A 17,604-nucleotide genomic window follows, 5' to 3' on the forward strand; every position below is an offset into this window, starting at 1 on the left:
TCCCTTCTGCCTTAAACCTTGCCTTTGGCCCGGTGCGGTGGCTCACGGCTGTAGATCGCGCTATTGCACTCCAGCCTGAGCAACGGAGCCAGACTCCGTCTTGAGAAAAAACAAAATCCTTGCTTTTATCTCGTTGGAATTATTGCCATCGAGAAGACAGAGGAGTGAGGTTGCTGCAGAGTTGCCACTCCGGAGTTCCCCGGATAGCTGCAGACTTACCCGCAGGTAACAGTAGGAGTAGGAGTCAGCGTTATGGTTGTGGGAAAATGGGTGTCCTTCATTATGGCCTGCGGGAGTGTAAACTGTCCACCACTTAGAAGGGCATTTTTGGTGATGTCTATAGACCGTTTACCTGCGTGTACCCAGCATTACCATGTCTTTCTCTAGATACTTGTACTCACCATTGCCATGTCTTTCTTTAGATGTCCCCTAGAGGACAACAAGAGACCATCACAAAGGTGCACAGGAGGCACTCAAAAGACACTGGCCACAGTGCAAAGCACTGGAAATAATCTGCATGTCCATCCAGTAGAAGGGCTTTAAAAAAAAACCTAGGGATATCCATATTAAAAATTATAGGCTAGCCGGGCGCGGTGGCTCAAGCCTGTAATCCCAGCACTTTGGGAGGCCGAGGCGGGCGGATCACAAGGTCAGGAGATCGAGACCACAGTGAAATCCCGTCTCTACTAAAAATACAAAAAATTAGCCGGGCGCGGTGGCGGGCGCCTGTAGTCCTGGCTACTCGGGAGGCTGAGGCAGGAGAATGGCGTGAACCCGGGAGGCGGAGCTTGCAGTGAGCAGAGATCCGGCCACTGCACTCCAGCCTGGGCGACAGAGCGAGACTCCGTCTCAAAAAAAAAAAAAACTATAGGCTATAATTATAGCCTGTAAATTATAGGCCTGTAATCTCAGCTACTCTGCAGGCTGAGGCAGGAGAATAGCTTGAACCCGAGAGGAGGTTGGAGGTTGCAGTGAGCCGAGATCAGGCCACTGCTCTCCATCCTGCACCACAGGGTGAGGCTCTGTCCTGCTCTGTCGCCAGGCTGGAGTGCATTGGTGCGATTTGGGCTCGCTGAAACCTCCACCTCCCCAGTTCAAGAGATTCTCCTGCCTCAGCTTCCTGAGTAGCTGGAATTATAGGCATGCACCACCATGCTCAGCTAATTTTTGTATTTTTAGTAGAGATGGGGTTTCACCATGTTGGCCAGGATGGTCTCGATCTCTTGACCTCATGATCCGCCCGCCTCGGCCTCTGAAAGTGCTGGGATTGCAGGCATGAGCCACTGCATCTGGACTTAACTTTTTTTTTTTTTTTTTTTTTTTTAAAGACTGAGTAAACTAGGAGTAAATAGGCCCTATTTAACCTGATAAAGGGTATCTATCAAAAACCTACAGCAAGCATCATACATGACAGTGAAACCTTGTGTCAGGAACAAGACAGAATCACTACTGCTTCTATTGGCTCCTGTACTAGATCCTGACCAGAGCAGTAAAAGAATCAAAGACAGTTTCTAGGGTACAGAATTGTTCAGCTGCTCCTACGCTGGCAAAGGGGCAGAGAATGAAACAGAAAAGGAAAAACTAGAAGTTGGACAACCAAGAGAGAGGTGAAAGAAGGTGGCCAGAGATGGCTGGTGTTCCAATGTAGCAATGGGGAGCCAGGGCCCCCAGTGCCCCCGGGCTCTGGGAGTCAGAGCAATGGAAAGAACAGACAGGGTAGAGGTGAAAGTGGGGGTAGGGGTGGGGGTGGCTGGGAGCTGACCAGGTGGGTGTCAGAGCTGAGAGGGTAGGGTGTTACCAGGGATAGCAAAGCAATGCTCATCCCAGCTCCTCAGGGTGAGCCACCTCTCCTTCTAGGGAACAGCTTCCTCCACAGCAAAGCCTCCACCTAGAAACATCTACACTCATCAGTACAAAAAGCTTCAGCCTTTATTAAACAAAGGAGGAGGTAGAAGACAGATAAGGGAACAGTTCAGGATCCCTTCTTTCCCCTATACATACACAAACATACAAAACACAGACACACCCCAGTGAATGACAGGGACCATCAGGCAACAGATTGAAGGGCAGAGGGAGGCAGCACCCTCCGAGAGTTGGCCCGGACCCAGGGGTGGGCTGAGACCTGGGCCAGGGGCAGCCGTTCCGAGGGGTTATGCCTGAGCAGTTTAGAGATGAGGTCCTGGGCTCCCGTGGGCACAGAAGCGGGGAACTTTAGGTCCACCTGCAGGTGTGAAGAGATGGAAGGGCTGCATTACTTTCACCCTGGCTACATCTTCCTTGACTACCCATTCTGTCTGGAGTTACTTAGGGCCACGCAGATACACTCTGCCCACCCCCAGCCCCCCAGCCCCTGGCCTCTGCAGCTGGCACGAAGCCCAGGCCGCCCTCCCACCTTGACGATGCGCCGATAGGTCTCGTTGTGTGATGCGCTCTCAAACGGTGGGTTTCCCACCAGCAACTCATAGCAAAGCACTCCAATGCACCACAGATCCACCTTCTCGTTGTGTGTGCGCCCCTCAATCATCTCTGGGGGCAGGTAGTCCAGGGTGCCACACATTGTCTTCCTCCTGGGAGGGATAAGGGGCGTGGGCAGGGGTCCCAGTGACATAGGAACTCTCCTTTCCCTGCTACCTGATGGCAGGGAGCCAAAAGACCACGGGAGGTACCAGGGGAGAGGTCCAGCCAGGCAGGGTTACTGGAGTGGGGGTGGGGTTGGGGTGATGACATATCTGAAAGCCCCAGAGGTAAGCCTGCACACAGCCCCAGCAACTCCACGCTGAAGGATATGTCTTAATGAGATACTCCGCTATGAGGGCAGTGTTCATTTGGAGTTCATTTTGGAGTTCACTGGGGACATCTCTAATGCCCATCAGGCATGTTCTGCTTAAATAAATCAGCTACTATGTGATACTATGAAACCGTTAAAAAATGATGTGGGAGGAAAAAAGGCCACTGCTCCGGGCTTTTTTGAGACAGAGTCCAGGCTGGAGTGCAAGGGGGCGATCTTGGCTCACTGCAACCTTTGCCTCCCGGATTCAAGTGATTCTCAAGTCTCAGCCTCCCGCACAGCTGGGATTGCAAGTGTGCACCTCCATGTCTGCTTAATACATTTTGTATTTTTAGTAACGATGGGGTTTCGCCATGTTGGCCAGGCTAGTCCGCTAGCCTTGAACTCCTGGCCTCAAGTGATCCACCTGCCTTGGCCTCCCAAAGTGCTGGGATTAGCAGGCGTGAGCCACCGCACCTGGCCAAAGTTTTACCATTGGCTCATACGGGGATCAAACCCATGAAAACCATGTGGTTCTTAGCACCACATTCTAACCATTTTGTTTGTTTTTTTTGAGAGGAGTCTCACTCTGCCGTCCAGGCTGGAGTGCAATGGCGCAATCTCGGCTCACTGCAACCTCCGCCTCCCAGGTTCAAACAATTCTCCCGCCTCAGCCTCCCGAGTAGCTGGGATTACTGGTGTCCGCCACCATGCCCGGCTAATTTTTGTATATTTAGTAGAGACAAGGTTTCAGCATGTTGGCAAAGCTAGTTTCGAACTCCTGACCTCAGGTGATCCGCCCGCCTCAGCCTCCCAAAGTGCGGGTATTACAGGCGTGAGCCAGCACGCCCAGCCCCTGGAGAGGTTTTAATGGCCCAGCCTCACACCCAGGGCTGGCCTCCCAGGCCACCATACCTCAGGGAGGGCGCATGCACAGACCAGCCAAAGTCAGCAATCTTCAGCTCTCCCTTGAGCCCTAAGAGCAGATTCTCTGGCTTTATGTCTCTGTGAATCACCTTCTTCCCGTGGCAGTACATCAGAGCATCTGCCAACTCCTCCATGATCTGGGAGGGGCAACGACAGGCAATCAGACAAGGATGGACCTCCAGCTACAAGCAGCACACCCTCAGCCTCCAGCCCCCTACTGGCGGCCCAGGTGCCCACCCGCCCGGACCGTGGCTGTTCGCTGCTCGTCAAATGTGCGGCTCTTCTGCAGCTCCTTGTAGAGCTCCCCGCGGGGCGCATACTCTAGAATCAAGTAGATCCTCCTCCGGTCATAAAAATAGTTGTAAAGACGCAGGATGTTGGGATGGCTGAGGGAAGAGACAGAGGAAGCCTCAGGCCAAAGGCATAAAAGAGCTGGGAAAGATAATAGGAGCAAACTGGGGTCAGACGTGGCCCAGGCTGGGGACACCAGGAATGGGAGTGGGAAGGAGAAACTGGAGGCAGATTTCTGGATTCAAGGCTCTGGCCAGGACTAAGGGCTAAATGGGGCTCACTAGCCGTAGCTACAGAGAACGCAATCTGGATGAGGTAGGGCTGAGTGAGGAGCTGGGGTGAGGGAGCAGAGGGGCTTCGGCTCAGGGGGCATCAACCCATACTGCAGGTGGGCCTGGATTTCGATCTCTCTGCGCAGCTGATGCTCCACGCCCTCCTTCTCTATCTGGGACTTGAAGAGGACCTTGAGCGCCACGATGAAATGGCTTTTCTTCTCCCGAGCCAAGTACACGTTTCCAAACTTGCCTTTGCCCAGAGGACGCCCAATCTCAAAGTCATCAATTGTGAAGTGCCGCCTGCTTAGAAAGTGGGGGAAGGCAACTCAGAACCGGTTTTGGTTATTAAGAGGTTTGCTTTCTCTCCGCTTCCTCATCTCATCCTGTCCCCCGCCCCACTTCTCTTCATCTCTACTCCTCCTGCCCTTAGGTTTTATCTTCCCGACTTCCTGCCCATTCACTGTCCCCTCACCTCCCTCCACCCCAAGGCTTGGGGCACTTACATTAAGATGTTGGGTGTCCCACTGCTGTTCTCCACCACCTTCTGGCCAGGGGCAGCTAAGGAGACAACAGGTAAGTTGAATGAGAGCAGGGATGACCTTCTCATCCCTAAACCCTCCCATAGACGCTCATCAGTCCTCTCCCCCTTGCCCCAGGTACCTGTGGGCTGGACATTGGAGCGGCTCATGAGGACAAGTGCAGATGGGGTGACAGGCTCTTTCCGGAGGACTCGCTGGGGCAGGGTGCTCAGGCCAGACGGAGCCTGAGAAGGAGCAGGGGGTAGCTCTGAGGGTGCCTTTGTCTGATGACCCGGGTGGAATGTGCTGCAAGCAGTATTTCAGCCCCTTGCTAAAGAGCCACCCACCCGCCCACCCCCAATTCAAAGAGAAACACTGATGTGACAGTTTTGCCTCCCAGCCTCTGCTCACAGTCCCATGTTAAAATGGGTTATTAATAAACAACCTAGGGCCGGGCGCAGTGGCTCACGCAGTCAGGAGTTCAAGACCAGCCTGGCCAACATGGTGAAACCCCGTCTCTACTAAAAATACAAAAAATTAGCCCAGTGCGGCTGGGTGTGGTGGGTCACGCTTGTAATCCCAGCACTTTGGAAGGCTGAGGCAGGCGGATCACGAGGTCAGGAGTTCGAGACCAGCATGGCCAACACAGTGAAACCCCACTCTACTAAAAATACAAAAATTAGCTGGGCGTGGTGGCGAGTGCCTGTAATCCCACCTACTCAGGAGGCTGAGGCAGGAGAATCGCTTGAACCTAGGAGGCAGAGGTTGCAGTGGGCCGAGATTGTGCCATTGCACTCTAGCCTGGGCGACAGAGCTAGACTTCGTCTCAAAAAAAAAAAAAAAAAAAATTAGCCGGATGCGGGTCCTGTAATCCCAGCTACTTGAGAGGCTGAGGCAGGAGAATTGCTTGAGCCCGGGCGGCAGAGGTTGCAGTGAGTTGAGATTGCGCCACTGCACTCCAGCCTGGGCGACAGAGTAAGACTCTGTCTCTAAAAAATAAAAATTAAAAAATTAAAAAATAACCTAAGTAGGCCTAAGATAAGGGGCAAAAGACTCACACCAACACCTAACATTTCACCTCTTTGGCCCTGGCCCACACTTTTCAGGCATGAAGCTGTTCAACTTGTATAAGTCCTGTCCATAACACCACAGCCATTCATCTAGCCTCTCACCTACACCACAGTAGAGAGCTGGGTGTCTACTGTGAACACCCACAATTCAAGGGGTTTAGACAGAGGTATTCTCAAAGTCTCCCAAAAAGCTTAGTTTATTAAGGCTTAGATAAGAAGCTTGAGGCCTTGAATGTTATAGCAATAACCAGGGGTTACACCTTTGCAAGAACAGCCTTTAAGGACACTAAGAGCTACTCTGATGGCCCTGGACCACTTCTCACTTTCACCTTCTTTTTTTTCTTCTGAGATGGAGTCTTGCTCTATTACCCAGGCTGGAGTGCAATGGCGCCATCTCGGCTCACTGCAACCTCCACCTCCCAGGTTCAGGCAATTCTTCTGCCTCAGCCTCCTGAGTAGCTGGGATTACAGGCGTCCGCCACCATGCCTGGCTAATTTTTGTATTTTTAGTAGAGACAGGGTTTCACCATGTTGGCCAGGCTGGTCTTGAACTCCTGACCTCAGGTGATCCACCTGCCTCAGCCTCCCACGATTACAGGTATGAGCCACTGCACCTGGCCTCACTTTCAGCTTCTCAAAATAATAGATACACTTTCTTTTAGGAGTGACCAAGGTAAAAGTGACAATGGTTTCTCATTCAGACTCCATTCCTGACAGCCTCACTCATTGCTCCGTGAGGGAGGGAGCTGATGAACAAGGGGACAGGCAGATCCTCCAGGAAGCCCGAGCTCCACAAACAGGGAGCAAAGCCTATGAAGGGCCCCTTCCTTCTTCTTCAGCCAAGAGAAGAGAGCCCCTATGCCCCTAAAAACCTCTTCCCAAATAGTGATATTGGTACAGATCTACAAATAAGCAAGTTGAATAAAATACAGTCCAGAAATAGACCCACATATATGTGGGAATTTATATATATAATAAAGGTGGCATTTCAAATCAGAGAGGAGGCCCCTCAATGAAATCTGTCTGGACAACTGGGAAATAAATCCATTTAGATTCATTGAGATCCTTACCTCAACTTACTCATTAATTCCAAATTATAATTTAGACTTGCCCTGGACCTTTTAAACAGTAACTTTATATCCTTTTAGAGTCTATTTATATTTGCTGTCTAGTTTATTTTTTTCAGGACATGGGTTGGGAATCATGGCCTGAAGGCCAGGCCCTGCCTGCTCAGTCCCAGATATCACTTGTGTGTGATGAACCCTGCAGAGGCCCTCACCGGCTGGTAGTCACTGGCTGGTCAGATTCAAGTTGGCAGCACCTAACAGGATGTGGCTGGCTACAAATGCCCAGACCAGGTTCTGTCATCAAACTTGGGGCGCGTACTTTGGAGCATAACGGGAAAGAAAGTGCATAAGGGATTGCTCTTTGCACGATCTCAAGTTTCCCAGCAGGAACTCGCCATGCGGGGTCATGTGGGCGCGGGGAAGGAGGGAAGGGCCTTACCGTCTGCCGGCCGTAGGGCCAGGGGTAGGCGTTCTCCTTCTGGGCCATCCTTAGAGGGAAAGGGGGAGGAGAGCTGGGCGGAGAAGGGAAACAGCCGTGAGAAGCAGAGAAAAAGAGAGAGAGAGAGGGAGGGGTTGGACCGATCGAGCCGGAAGCGCTAGCCCGAGCTGGTAAAAGGGAGCAGGTCAGCACACTAGCTCCAATCCGGGCGCTTGTCTCACCGCCCCCACCCTGCTATCATCCCTACCTCCTTCCAGCCCTGCAGTGTGCGCGCAGGCCAGCCCAACGGACCCTCTGATCTGCCTGATCATCTGCCCACTCCTGGCGCAAGGCCTGCGACAGGAGGCCAGCTCACCTGAGGTCCAAGGTACTGCTACTCTCCCGGCCGCCCGCAAACAACTGAATCTGCCACGCCACACCCTGGCCGAGGACCTTTCAAATCTCCCGCCCCGGCCCCATTGGGTGAGCTCGTCGCCCGTGCCTAGTTCCCATTGGCTCGATGTCCTGTGACGTAAGTAATGGGAACCCAACGGAAGAGGCACGCTTGGCTTCCAGCTTAGGAAGGTTTCCCCACATTCCCCCAGTGAATTATCTTCCTTTTTCTTTTCTTTACTTCCCTCCCCTCCCCTCCCCTTCCCCTCCCCTCCCCTTCCCCTCCCCTCCCCTCCCCTCCCCTCCCCTCCCCTCCCCTCCCCTCCCTTCCCCTCCCCTCCCCTCCCTTCCCCTCCCCTTCTCCCCTCCCCCTCTCCCTCCCCTCCTCTTCTCCCCTCCCCTCCTCTTCTCCCCTCCCCTCCTCTTCTCCCCTCCCCTCCCCTCCTCTTCTCCCCTCCCCTCCCCTCCCCTCTCCTCCCCTCTCCTCCCCTCCCCTTCTCTTCTCCCCTCCCCTCCCCTCCCCTCTCCTCCCCTCCCCTTTCCTTTTTTGAGACAGAGTCTCTCTCTGTCGCCCAGGCTGGAGTATAGTGGTGCTATCTCGGCTTGCTGCAACCTCTGCCTCCCGGTTTCAAGCGATTCTCGTGCCTCAGCCACCCGAGTGGCTGGGATTACAGGCGCCCGGAATTTTTGTATTTTTGGTAGAGACGGGTTTTCGCTATGTTGGCCAATCTGGTCTCGAACTCCTGTCCTCAGGTGATCCACCCGCCTGGGCTTCCCCAAATGCTGGTATTACAGGCGTGAGCCACCGCGCCCGGCCTTCTTCTTTTTATAAAAAAAATTAAATCTTTAATATAACTGGAGTTTATCCTTATACATGTATGAGCTGGGGTCTAACTTCTGCGCGATGGAGAGCCAGTTATGTCAACACCATTTGTTAAACAAACTGCCCCAATAGAATTTAAATGCTGGCCGGGCGCGGTGGCTCAAGCCTGTAATCCCAGCACTTTGGGAGGCCGAGACGGGCGGATCACGAGGTCGGGAGATCGAGACCATCCTGGCTAACATGGTGAAACCCCGTCTCTACTAAAAAATACAAAAAACTAGCCGGGCGAGGTGGCGGGCGCCTATAGTCCCAGCTACTGGGGAGGCTGAGGCAGGAGAATGGCGTAAACCCGGGAGGCGGAGCTTGCAGTGAGCTGAGATCCGGCCACTGCACTCCAGCCTGGGCGGCAGAGCGAGACTCCGTCTCAAAAAAAAAAAAAAAAAAAAAAAAGAATTTAAATGCTGCCCTTGATATATAATGTTAGCATATTTACTTGTGTCTATGTCTAGACTTTGTATTCTGTTGTTTGCTCATTTGGCTGTGTGTTTATTCTTGTGTCATTACTATGTCGTTATTAAAAGTTCTGACAGGCTGGGCGCGGTGGCTCAAGCCTGTAATCCCAGCACTTTGGGAGGCCGAGACGGGCGGATCACGACGTCAGGAGTTCGAGACCATCCTGGCTAACACGGTGAAACCCTGTCTCTACTAAAAAATACAAAAAAACTAGCCGGGCGAGGTGGTGGGCGCCTGTAGTCCCAGCTACTCGGGAGGCTGAGGCAGGAGAATGGCGTAAAAACCCGGGAGGCGGAGCTTGCAGTGAGCTGAGATCTGGCCACTGCACTCCAGCCTGGGTGACACAGCGAGACTCCGTTTCAAAAAAAAAAATAAAATAAAATAAAAAAAAAACTAGCCGGGCGTGGTGGCGGGTGCCTGTAGTCCCAGCTACTCGGGAGGCTGAGGCCGGAGAATGGCGTAAACCCGGGAGGCGGAGCTTGCAGTGAGCTGAGATCCGGCCACTGCACTCCAGCCTGTAGTCCCAGCTACTCGGGAGGCTGAGGCCGGAGAATGGCGTAAACCCGGGAGGCGGAGCTTGCAGTGAGCTGAGATCCGGCCACTGCACTCCAGCCTGGGCGGCAGAGCGAGACTCCGTCTCAAAAAAAAAAAAAAAAAGTTCTGACATTCCTGGGAGGAGTTTTCCACGAGTAGACCTTTCCTTGCAAGATCTCTGTTAGCTGCCATGTTGTTTGGGCCCACTTTGATTTTTCCTCCTTCCTGCCACACTCCCTTCTTTTCTGCTCTTCCTAACCCTCAGATTTCATTACTGGGTAATGAATACATTACTGTAAATAAATACATTTCTGGGTCTTCTATGAAATAACCAGTGGATACTTGTTAAGTATGTACTGTCCAGCACTCTTCTCCTTTCTCCTAACACTCTTATTTTCCCTTAGGGGACCACCTGTCTCTCCAGTCTAAGTAGTCGGTTTCTGTAGTAGTTTCTGTTGCTGACAACCCCAAATCCCTAGGTTGATGAAGACCTAATTAAACACCACTTCTTTTTTTGTTTGTTTGTTTGTTTTTGTTTTTTGAGACGAAGTTTTGCTGTGTTGCCCAGGCTGGAGTGCAATGGCGCCATCTTGGCTCACCGCAACCTCCTCCTCCCGGGTTCAAGCGATTCTCCTGTCTCAGCCTCCCGAGTAGCTGGGATTACAGGCGCATGTGACCACGCCAGCTGATTTTTGTATTTTTAGTAGAGACGGGATTTCATCCCATTGGTCAGGCTGGTCTCAAACTCTTGACCTCAGGTGATCCGCCCACCTTGGCCTCCCAAAGTGCTTGGATTACAGGCATGAGCCACTGCGCCCAGCCTTATTCCCAGTTCTTTTTTTTTTTTTTTTTTTTTTTTTGTGAGACGGAGTCTCGCTCTGTAGCCTGGGCTGGAGTGCAGTGGCCGGATCTCAGCTCACTGCAAGCTCCGCCTCCCGGGTTTACGCCATTCTCCTGCCTCAGCCTCCGGAGTAGCTGGGACTACAGGCGCCCGCCACCTCGCCCGGCTAGTTTTTTGTATTTTTAGTAGAGACGGGGTTTCACGGTGTTAGCCAGGATGGTCTCGATCTCCTGACCTCGTGATCCGCCCGTCTCGGCCTCCCAAAGTGCTGGGATTACAGGCTTGAGCCACCGCGCCCGGCCCCGGCTAGTTTTTTGTATTTTTTTTAGTAGAGACGGGGTTTCACCGTGTTAGCCAGGATGGTCTCGATCTCCTGACCTCGTGATCCGCCCGCCTCGGCCTCCCAGAGTGCTGGGATTACAGGCTTGAGCCACCGCGCCCGGCCTATTCCCAGTTCTGAAAGCACTTAGAGTTTTGAGGGTTTGAGAAGGAAACTGACTCCATTCCAGGTCCAGAAATGAGTCCCAATTGACTTACACTAATCAACAGGTTTTATTCCAGATTCTGGTTATTGGATCAGGGATATAAGCATGTGACTTCAGTGGACCAGCTAGTGGGAATCACTTTTCTTGCTCAGAATGCTGGGCAGCTCAAGGAAGCACTTAACGTTTACTGGTTTATCATAAAGTGTATTTCAAAGGATATAGATGAAAAGAGGTATAGGGCATGGTATGGAGGAAGGGATTTCTGGAAGTGAGCAGGGAAGCATGCAGCCCTCGTTGCTGCTTCTAGTGCTACTGAAGGAAGCAGCTTGACATTGAAGCCTAACATTGCAGAAGGCAGAAGAGAGGCCTGGAAAGCACTCCAGGACTTGATGACATTGTCTGCATGCCTCTGCATGCCTCCATTAGCACTTTTCCTACACGAACAATAGATATTCTTCCTGAATGCATTCTAAATGCTATTTTCCGTTTAAAGCATACCGTGTAGAAAAAACAAACCATGGCTGGGCTTGGCGGCTCATGCCTGTAACCCCAGCACTTTGGGAGGCCAAGGCAGCTGTATCACTTGATCCCAGGAGTTTAAGATCAGCCTGGGCAACATGGTGAAACCCCGTCTCTACAAAAAACACAAAAAAAATTAGCCGGGTATGGTAGTGTATGCCTCTAGTCCAAGCATACACTTGGCCTCTAGTCCAAGCTACTTGGTAGGCTGAGGCAGGAGAATCAGCAGAGCCCAGAGGTCAAGGCTGTGGTGAGCCATGATTGTGCCACTGCACTCCAGCTCCGACATGAGAGTGACACCCTGTCTCAATAAAAACAAAAAACGGGCCGGGTACAGTGGCTCACGCCTGTAATCCTAGCACTTCAGGAGCCCCAGGAGAGTGGATTGCCTGAGCTCAGGAGTTCAAGACCACCCTGGGCAACATGGTGAAACCCATCACTACTAAAATACAAAAAATTAGCCAGTTCTGGCCAGGCGTGGTGGCTCATGCTTGTAATCCCAGCACTTTGGAAGGCTGAGGCAGGCGGATCACGAGGTCAGGAGTTCGAGACCAGCATGGCCAACACAGTGAAACCCCACTCTACTAAAAATACAAAAATTAGCTGGGTGTGGTGGCAGGAGCCTGTAATCCCAGCTACTTGGGAGGCTGAGGCAGGAGAATCGCTTGAACCCGGGAGGTGGAGGTTGCAGGGAATCGAGATCGCACTACTGCACTCCAGCCTGGGTGACAGAGCTAGACTCCATCTCGAAAAAAAAAAAAAAAGGCCAGTTGTGGTGGCAGGTATCTGTAGTCCCAGCTACTCAGGAGGCTGAGTGAGGCACAAGAATTGCTTACACCTGGGAGTGTTGCAGTGAGCTGAGATCACGCCACTACACTCCAGCCTGGGCAACACAGCAAGAATCTGTCTAAAAAAAAAAAAAAAGAGAGACCCAATTTTTCCTCTGCCCTCACACCACAGCAATCAACACAGGAGACTTCTGCGACCACATGTGTGGGGATTTTACTCCACTACCAAGCAAGCAATAGTTCTGCAGCAGCCATCAGCTGGGAGTCTTCCAATTCGATTCTGACACTATCTACCTGGAGAGAGCATCAGATCCCATAGGTTGACGGCTTAGTCCCACAAGACTGCCCCTCACTTTGGATGCCAACCACAAGCCTCAGGTTGTTTTACCTGTACTTATGACTAACTAGGTATAAGTTGGGGTTTCTACAATTCTCTCTTTATGTTCAATGAATTTGCTAGAGTGGCTCACAGAACTCAGGGAAAAATGTTCACTAGTTTATTATAAAGGATTTTTTTTTTTTTTTTGAGATGGAGTCTCTCTGCCGCCCAGGCTGGAGTGCAATGGCGCAATCTCGACTCACTGCAAGCTCCGCCTCCCGGATTCAAGTGATTTTCCTGCCTCAGCCTCCCCAGTAGCTGTGACTACAGGAGCCCGCCACCACGCCTGGCTAATTTTTGTATTTTTAGTAGACATGGAGTTTCACCACGTTGGCCAGGCTTGTCTTGAACTCCCACCCTTGTGATCCATCCACTTCGGTCTCCCAAAGTGCTGGGATTACAAGCCTATATTCCCAACACTTTAGGAAGCTGAGGCGGGAGGATCACCTGATGTCAGGAGTTTGAGACCAGCCTGGCCAACATGATGAAACCCCGTCTCTACTAAAAATATTTTTTAAATGGCTGTGCATGGTGGCTCACGCCTGTAATCCCAGCACTTTGGGAGGCCGAGATAGGTGAATCACCTGCACTCTACTGCACTCCAACCTAAGTGACAGAGTGAGACTCCATCTCAAAAAAAAAAAAAAAAAAAGAAGCTAGTTATCAGCTACCACTACATGACCAGTTAGAGAAACAAGGACTGTAAGTGTATTTCCCTTTTTTTTTTTTTTTTTTTTTTTTGAGACGAAGCCTCACTCTGTCCCCCAGGTTGGAGAGTAATGGCATGATCTCAGCTCACTGCAACCTCCGCCTCCCAAGCTCAAGTGATTCTCCTGCCTCAGCCTCCCGAGTAGCTGGGATTACAGGCATGTGCCACCATGCCTGGCTAATTTTTTTGTATTTTTGGTAGAGATGGGTTTCACCATGTTGGCCAGGCTGGTCTCAAACTCCCGACCTCAGGTGATCTGCCCTCCTTGGCATCCCAAAGTGCTGGGATTATAGGCATGAACCACCCCGCCCCACCGGTTTTGTTTTTCGATTTACTGGAAGCAGCCAAAAGGCACGTGGTCCTGGGCTTCTAGTGACTGCTGGGAAGTCTGGAGAAAGGTAGTATTTGTATTTAATATCCTTGTGTTCAGTGTTAAGTAAACATACATAGAACAGCAGAGATTATTAAAAACATTTAAAAAGGCTGGGCACGGTGGCTCACACCTGTAATCCCAGCACTTTGGGAGGCCCAGGCGGGCGGATCACCAGAGGTTGGGAGTTCGAGACCAGCCTGACCAATATGGAGACACCCCCTCTCTACTAAAAATACAAAATTAGCCGGGCGTGGTGGTGCATGCCTGTAATCCCAGCTACTTGGGACGCTGAGGCAGGAGAATCCTTTTGAACCCATGGCCGGAGGTTGCGGTGAGCTGAAATAGTGCCATTGCATTCCAGCCTAGGCAACAAAAGAGAAACTCCATCTCAAGGGAAAAAAGATACAAACAAAGAATAATAATTGAAAAAAATTCTTAAAAAATTTCCATACAACAGTAATTTTTTTAATTTTTAAATTTATTTTTACTTTTATAGACTTTAGGGGTACATGTGCAGTTTTGCCTCAGGGATATATCACATAGTGCTGAAAGTCTGTACCCAACTGAAATTGTATCCAACTTCTGAATAACGTTCACATTTGTCTCATTCCCCTCCTATCCTTCTACTGAGGAGGTTTTTTTTGTCCTGTCCCTAAAAATGTCACCGTAAATCTATTTGATTAAGGAAAACAATGTTTGGTTTGACCCCGACGTGATTTGAACACGCAACCTTCTGATCTGGAGTCAGACGCGCTACCGTTGCGCCACGAGGCCTGCCCACCAGCCTGGCTTGAGGGGTCTCTTGAACAGCAATAAGGGGAGGACTTTTGTCATGAAGCCGCATCTTTAAGATTTGTCAGCGCATTTCTGCGAGGCACCAGCTGACGAGATGTGGGCGCACGTACGTGGGAATCTGAATAAATAATAAAGAGGCAAATTGTGTTTAGGCGCATTTGACTTAGGGCCCAGTTCCTTAACTTGAATCACATTGAGCTCATTGAGCCCACTCTACAGAGAAGCGATTTTTATGCGTCTAGGACTCTTTTTTTTTTTTTTTTCTGGAGATGATAAATCATCATGATGCCGCTGCAGTTCTCGCCCCCTGGAGAGATCTTAGATGTAATCCCAGCTCTGCCGGTGACTCAACTTCTTTGGACCTTGGTTTCCTCGTCTGTAGACTGGGCATAACCCTACAGGTTCATGTGGGGTGGCGCGCACTAGCGGTGAAGGTCACTCACAATTGCGCCGGGCAGACGACAGCAGCCATTACTTTTACCTGGATCTCGCTGATGCTGTTTCCTTGGCTCCGCACGGGTCCAACCCGACTCACCGCAATCAACATGAGGTAAGAAAGGAAGCAGTAGTACCTAAGCGTTGGTGGTATAGTGGTGAGCATAGCTGCCTTCCAAGCAGTTGACCCGGGTTCGATTCCCGGCCAACGCAAGTGCATTTTGAATTTTTTTTTTTTCCCTCTTTTCCTTCTCGTGTTTTCTGGGCCCCACCATCGTTGAGGATTTTCGTGAGGTTTTCCTGAGGAACCTTCCTCTCCGAAAGAACCCGCTTTCCGCTACACCTGCGACCACTGCCGGACCACCGCGCTCCTGGCGGATGCGCCCTGCAAGCCCCTCCAGTTGAGAGCAGCCTGGCGGAATTTCGGCCCGGGGTTGCCTACTGTTCCCGGATCGCAGTGCGAATCCACAAAACGCAGGGAGGCGAAAGGAAACAAAAGCCCGGGCTCTGCACCCTGGACAGCCGGGGGCCAAAGCTGCTTGCCCAGGTTCAAGCAGAGACTGGAAATGCGCACTGCCCTCAAGGAGGGAGCAAGCTAGATCAAGTTTGAGCACTAATGAACATATTGAGCGGAGGAGATAGTGGCCACTTTAGGTACACGTTTGAACTCCAAGTTGCTTGAACTAAAATGGAAACTTAGAATGCGAGCTGGAGAGGTAGGCCAAACTTTCCTCCCCTCCTCCTTTCCCTCTTTTTTCTAGCTCCATCCCAGGGGCCAGGACGGATTTAATGAAAGCAAAATCATTCGGATTCTCCCTCTCGGGGAATCGAACGCCGGTCTCCCGCGTGACAGGTGGGGATACTCACCACTATACTAACGAGGAGTGAACCGTCAATGCTCGTCTCCGAATCCTTGATCTGGGACTTTACACTCGGCTTGCTGACAGCAGAGTTCCTAAGGGTTCTGTTCTTCCGACCACCGAGAAAAGCCGACCAGAAACTGTAGGTGTATTTCAGGCACCCATCGTCAGATGGAGTGACCGAAAGAGACAGAGTACCTCCAGGGCTGCAGAGAACCAAGTTCTGACAGTTCCTGGGCTCTCCCGAACACTGTCATCCACAACTATAGATTGATGGGTGTCAATCAAACCGAAATCAGGCTGTAGTGGCGGAGTTGAGACACCACGCAGGAAGTCAAGAAGCAGAAAGGGAGCGTCCTGCCCAAGTCTGGGCGAGCCTCGTCTCTTCCTGACATGCCAGGCGGGTCTGGGGACTGAGATTCTGTTACCCCGGTGCCACAAAAGAGCTTACTGTACATTGATGATTTCCAGTCAAGCCTCCTGCAGCGCTGGTCAGGTAACACATTCCTTGAAGACACTCTTGTTTCAGCAAAACGTAAAGGAGGGCTCGTCCGGGATTTGAACCCGGGACCTCTCGCACCCGAAGCGAGAATCATACCCCTAGACCAACGAGCCGACGTACGAATGCCGTTGCGAACCGCCCTAGAGGTCGTGCCAGGCTAGCTGTAGTGCCGGGTCCACTATGCATGGCAGAACGGTCCTGGCGCCGCTCAGGAACCAGCCTCCCCCAAGCCTAGTATTTTGGAGCACGGGTCTGGGAGTCCCTTGGCTCCGGGCCGCGAGCTCCAACTCCTCCCAGGAAATAGCGTCGAGGAAGTGGAAGGGAGTGGCCTCAACCTAGCCCCCGCGCCGCCCTGGAGGACTGCCTTGAACACCCGGGTTCCTGCTTCCTTTGGTCACCGACTCGGTGCCATTCCGTAACCTGGGATCTTGACAATTCCCGCCTCCGCCTGCGGTCCTTGGACCTAGTCCTTCGTTGCAGAGCTTTGAAGAGAAGCGGTGGAGTTGCTTGCTTTCGGGACGGGTCGGAGACAGTTAATGAGCCTTGAAATCACTAGGGGAACACCAGTTCCCCGTGTCTGTCTATCCTCCTGGGCTAACGGGCAGGGCAAACCCCGGGCCAGACCCGTCGATAGACTACGGGTTCCCCAGACCGCGTGGCAGTGCCCAGGCGAGGGAAAGAGGGAACGATTTCTGGGGCCCAGGAGACCCACGGTAGAGGGCGTTATTGATCTGGGTGACTGGAGTGGGACAGGCTTTCCACCCTGCAGTGGGGCGGGGCGCAAGGCCAGGCGACTAGTCTCGTGGCTTCTGGACTGTAAGATCAGGTTACCCCTACCCTCCAGTCTAACCTCTGCTCTCCAGTCCCCTCCTAGAATGGCCTAGAAGGAGACCTTCCTGCCTGCCTCCTAAGACCCCCCCGAAGGCTCTGAGGCAAGTGGCCTCATGAGTGTGGTCTAAGACCTGTAGACCCGGTTTGGGGACTTAGCAGTACTCTGGAGCTGCCCAGAGTCCCAGAAGATCTGGTGGGGTCAGTAGCAGACCACGTGTTCTGCCTTTCCTCAGCTCAGTGCCTGTTCTGGGGAGTCCTCCCAGCGGGGTTCTGGCCTGCATCGGTCCTGGACCAGCCTGGTAGCATCTCTGGAACCATTTTGTTCTACACCCCAGTTATGTGATTTGTGGGGCCAGGCCGTTCCTAACGCCCAACCCATAGATACGTTGACGGGGCCTTCAGTGAAGGATTCAGCTCCTATTTGTCCTTTCCCAGGTGTCCCTGGGCAGACAGTGGGGAAGGGCAGAAGTTAGCCCAGTCTTTCCCATTAG

At 51.9% G+C, this 17,604-nt stretch overlaps 1 protein-coding gene and 3 non-coding genes across 10 annotated transcripts; 1 reads left to right on the forward strand and 3 right to left on the reverse strand.

The window, feature by feature from the left end:
* Positions 1 to 1,911: 1,911 nt before the first annotated feature.
* LOC105473939 (aurora kinase B) lies at positions 1,912 to 15,927 on the reverse strand. Of its 7 annotated transcripts, none has more exons than XM_011728179.3 (9): positions 15,788 to 15,927; positions 7,355 to 7,427; positions 4,921 to 5,023; positions 4,764 to 4,818; positions 4,369 to 4,560; positions 3,942 to 4,080; positions 3,683 to 3,831; positions 2,393 to 2,567; positions 1,912 to 2,221 (listed from the first exon to the last, which is right to left on the reverse strand). In XM_011728179.3, exons 2-9 carry the CDS (start codon positions 7,400 to 7,402, stop codon positions 2,048 to 2,050), a joined length of 1,035 nt encoding a protein of 344 aa, XP_011726481.1. In that variant the 5' UTR covers positions 7,403 to 7,427; positions 15,788 to 15,927; the 3' UTR covers positions 1,912 to 2,047. The 7 variants fall into 7 exon arrangements, with proteins under 7 accessions (XP_011726481.1, XP_024646306.1, XP_011726473.1 ...); XM_024790538.2 differs by lacking the exon at positions 15,788 to 15,927 and adding an exon at positions 7,710 to 7,920 and having other exon boundaries at positions 3,932 to 4,080; XM_011728171.3 differs by lacking the exon at positions 15,788 to 15,927 and adding an exon at positions 7,710 to 7,918.
* Positions 14,393 to 14,464, reverse strand: TRNAW-CCA (transfer RNA tryptophan (anticodon CCA)). Its single transcript has one exon. It is a non-coding gene; the product is annotated as a tRNA-Trp (tRNA).
* On the forward strand, positions 15,062 to 15,133 carry TRNAG-UCC (transfer RNA glycine (anticodon UCC)). The gene has a single exon. It is a non-coding gene; the product is annotated as a tRNA-Gly (tRNA).
* A 396-nt stretch (positions 15,928 to 16,323) lies between the features above and the next one.
* On the reverse strand, positions 16,324 to 16,395 carry TRNAP-CGG (transfer RNA proline (anticodon CGG)). Its single transcript has one exon. It is a non-coding gene; the product is annotated as a tRNA-Pro (tRNA).
* Between the last annotated feature and the right edge of the window lie 1,209 nt (positions 16,396 to 17,604).

Source organism: Macaca nemestrina, chromosome 17, assembly GCF_043159975.1.
Source record: "Macaca nemestrina isolate mMacNem1 chromosome 17, mMacNem.hap1, whole genome shotgun sequence".
NCBI classification, from domain to species: domain Eukaryota; kingdom Metazoa; phylum Chordata; class Mammalia; order Primates; family Cercopithecidae; genus Macaca; species Macaca nemestrina.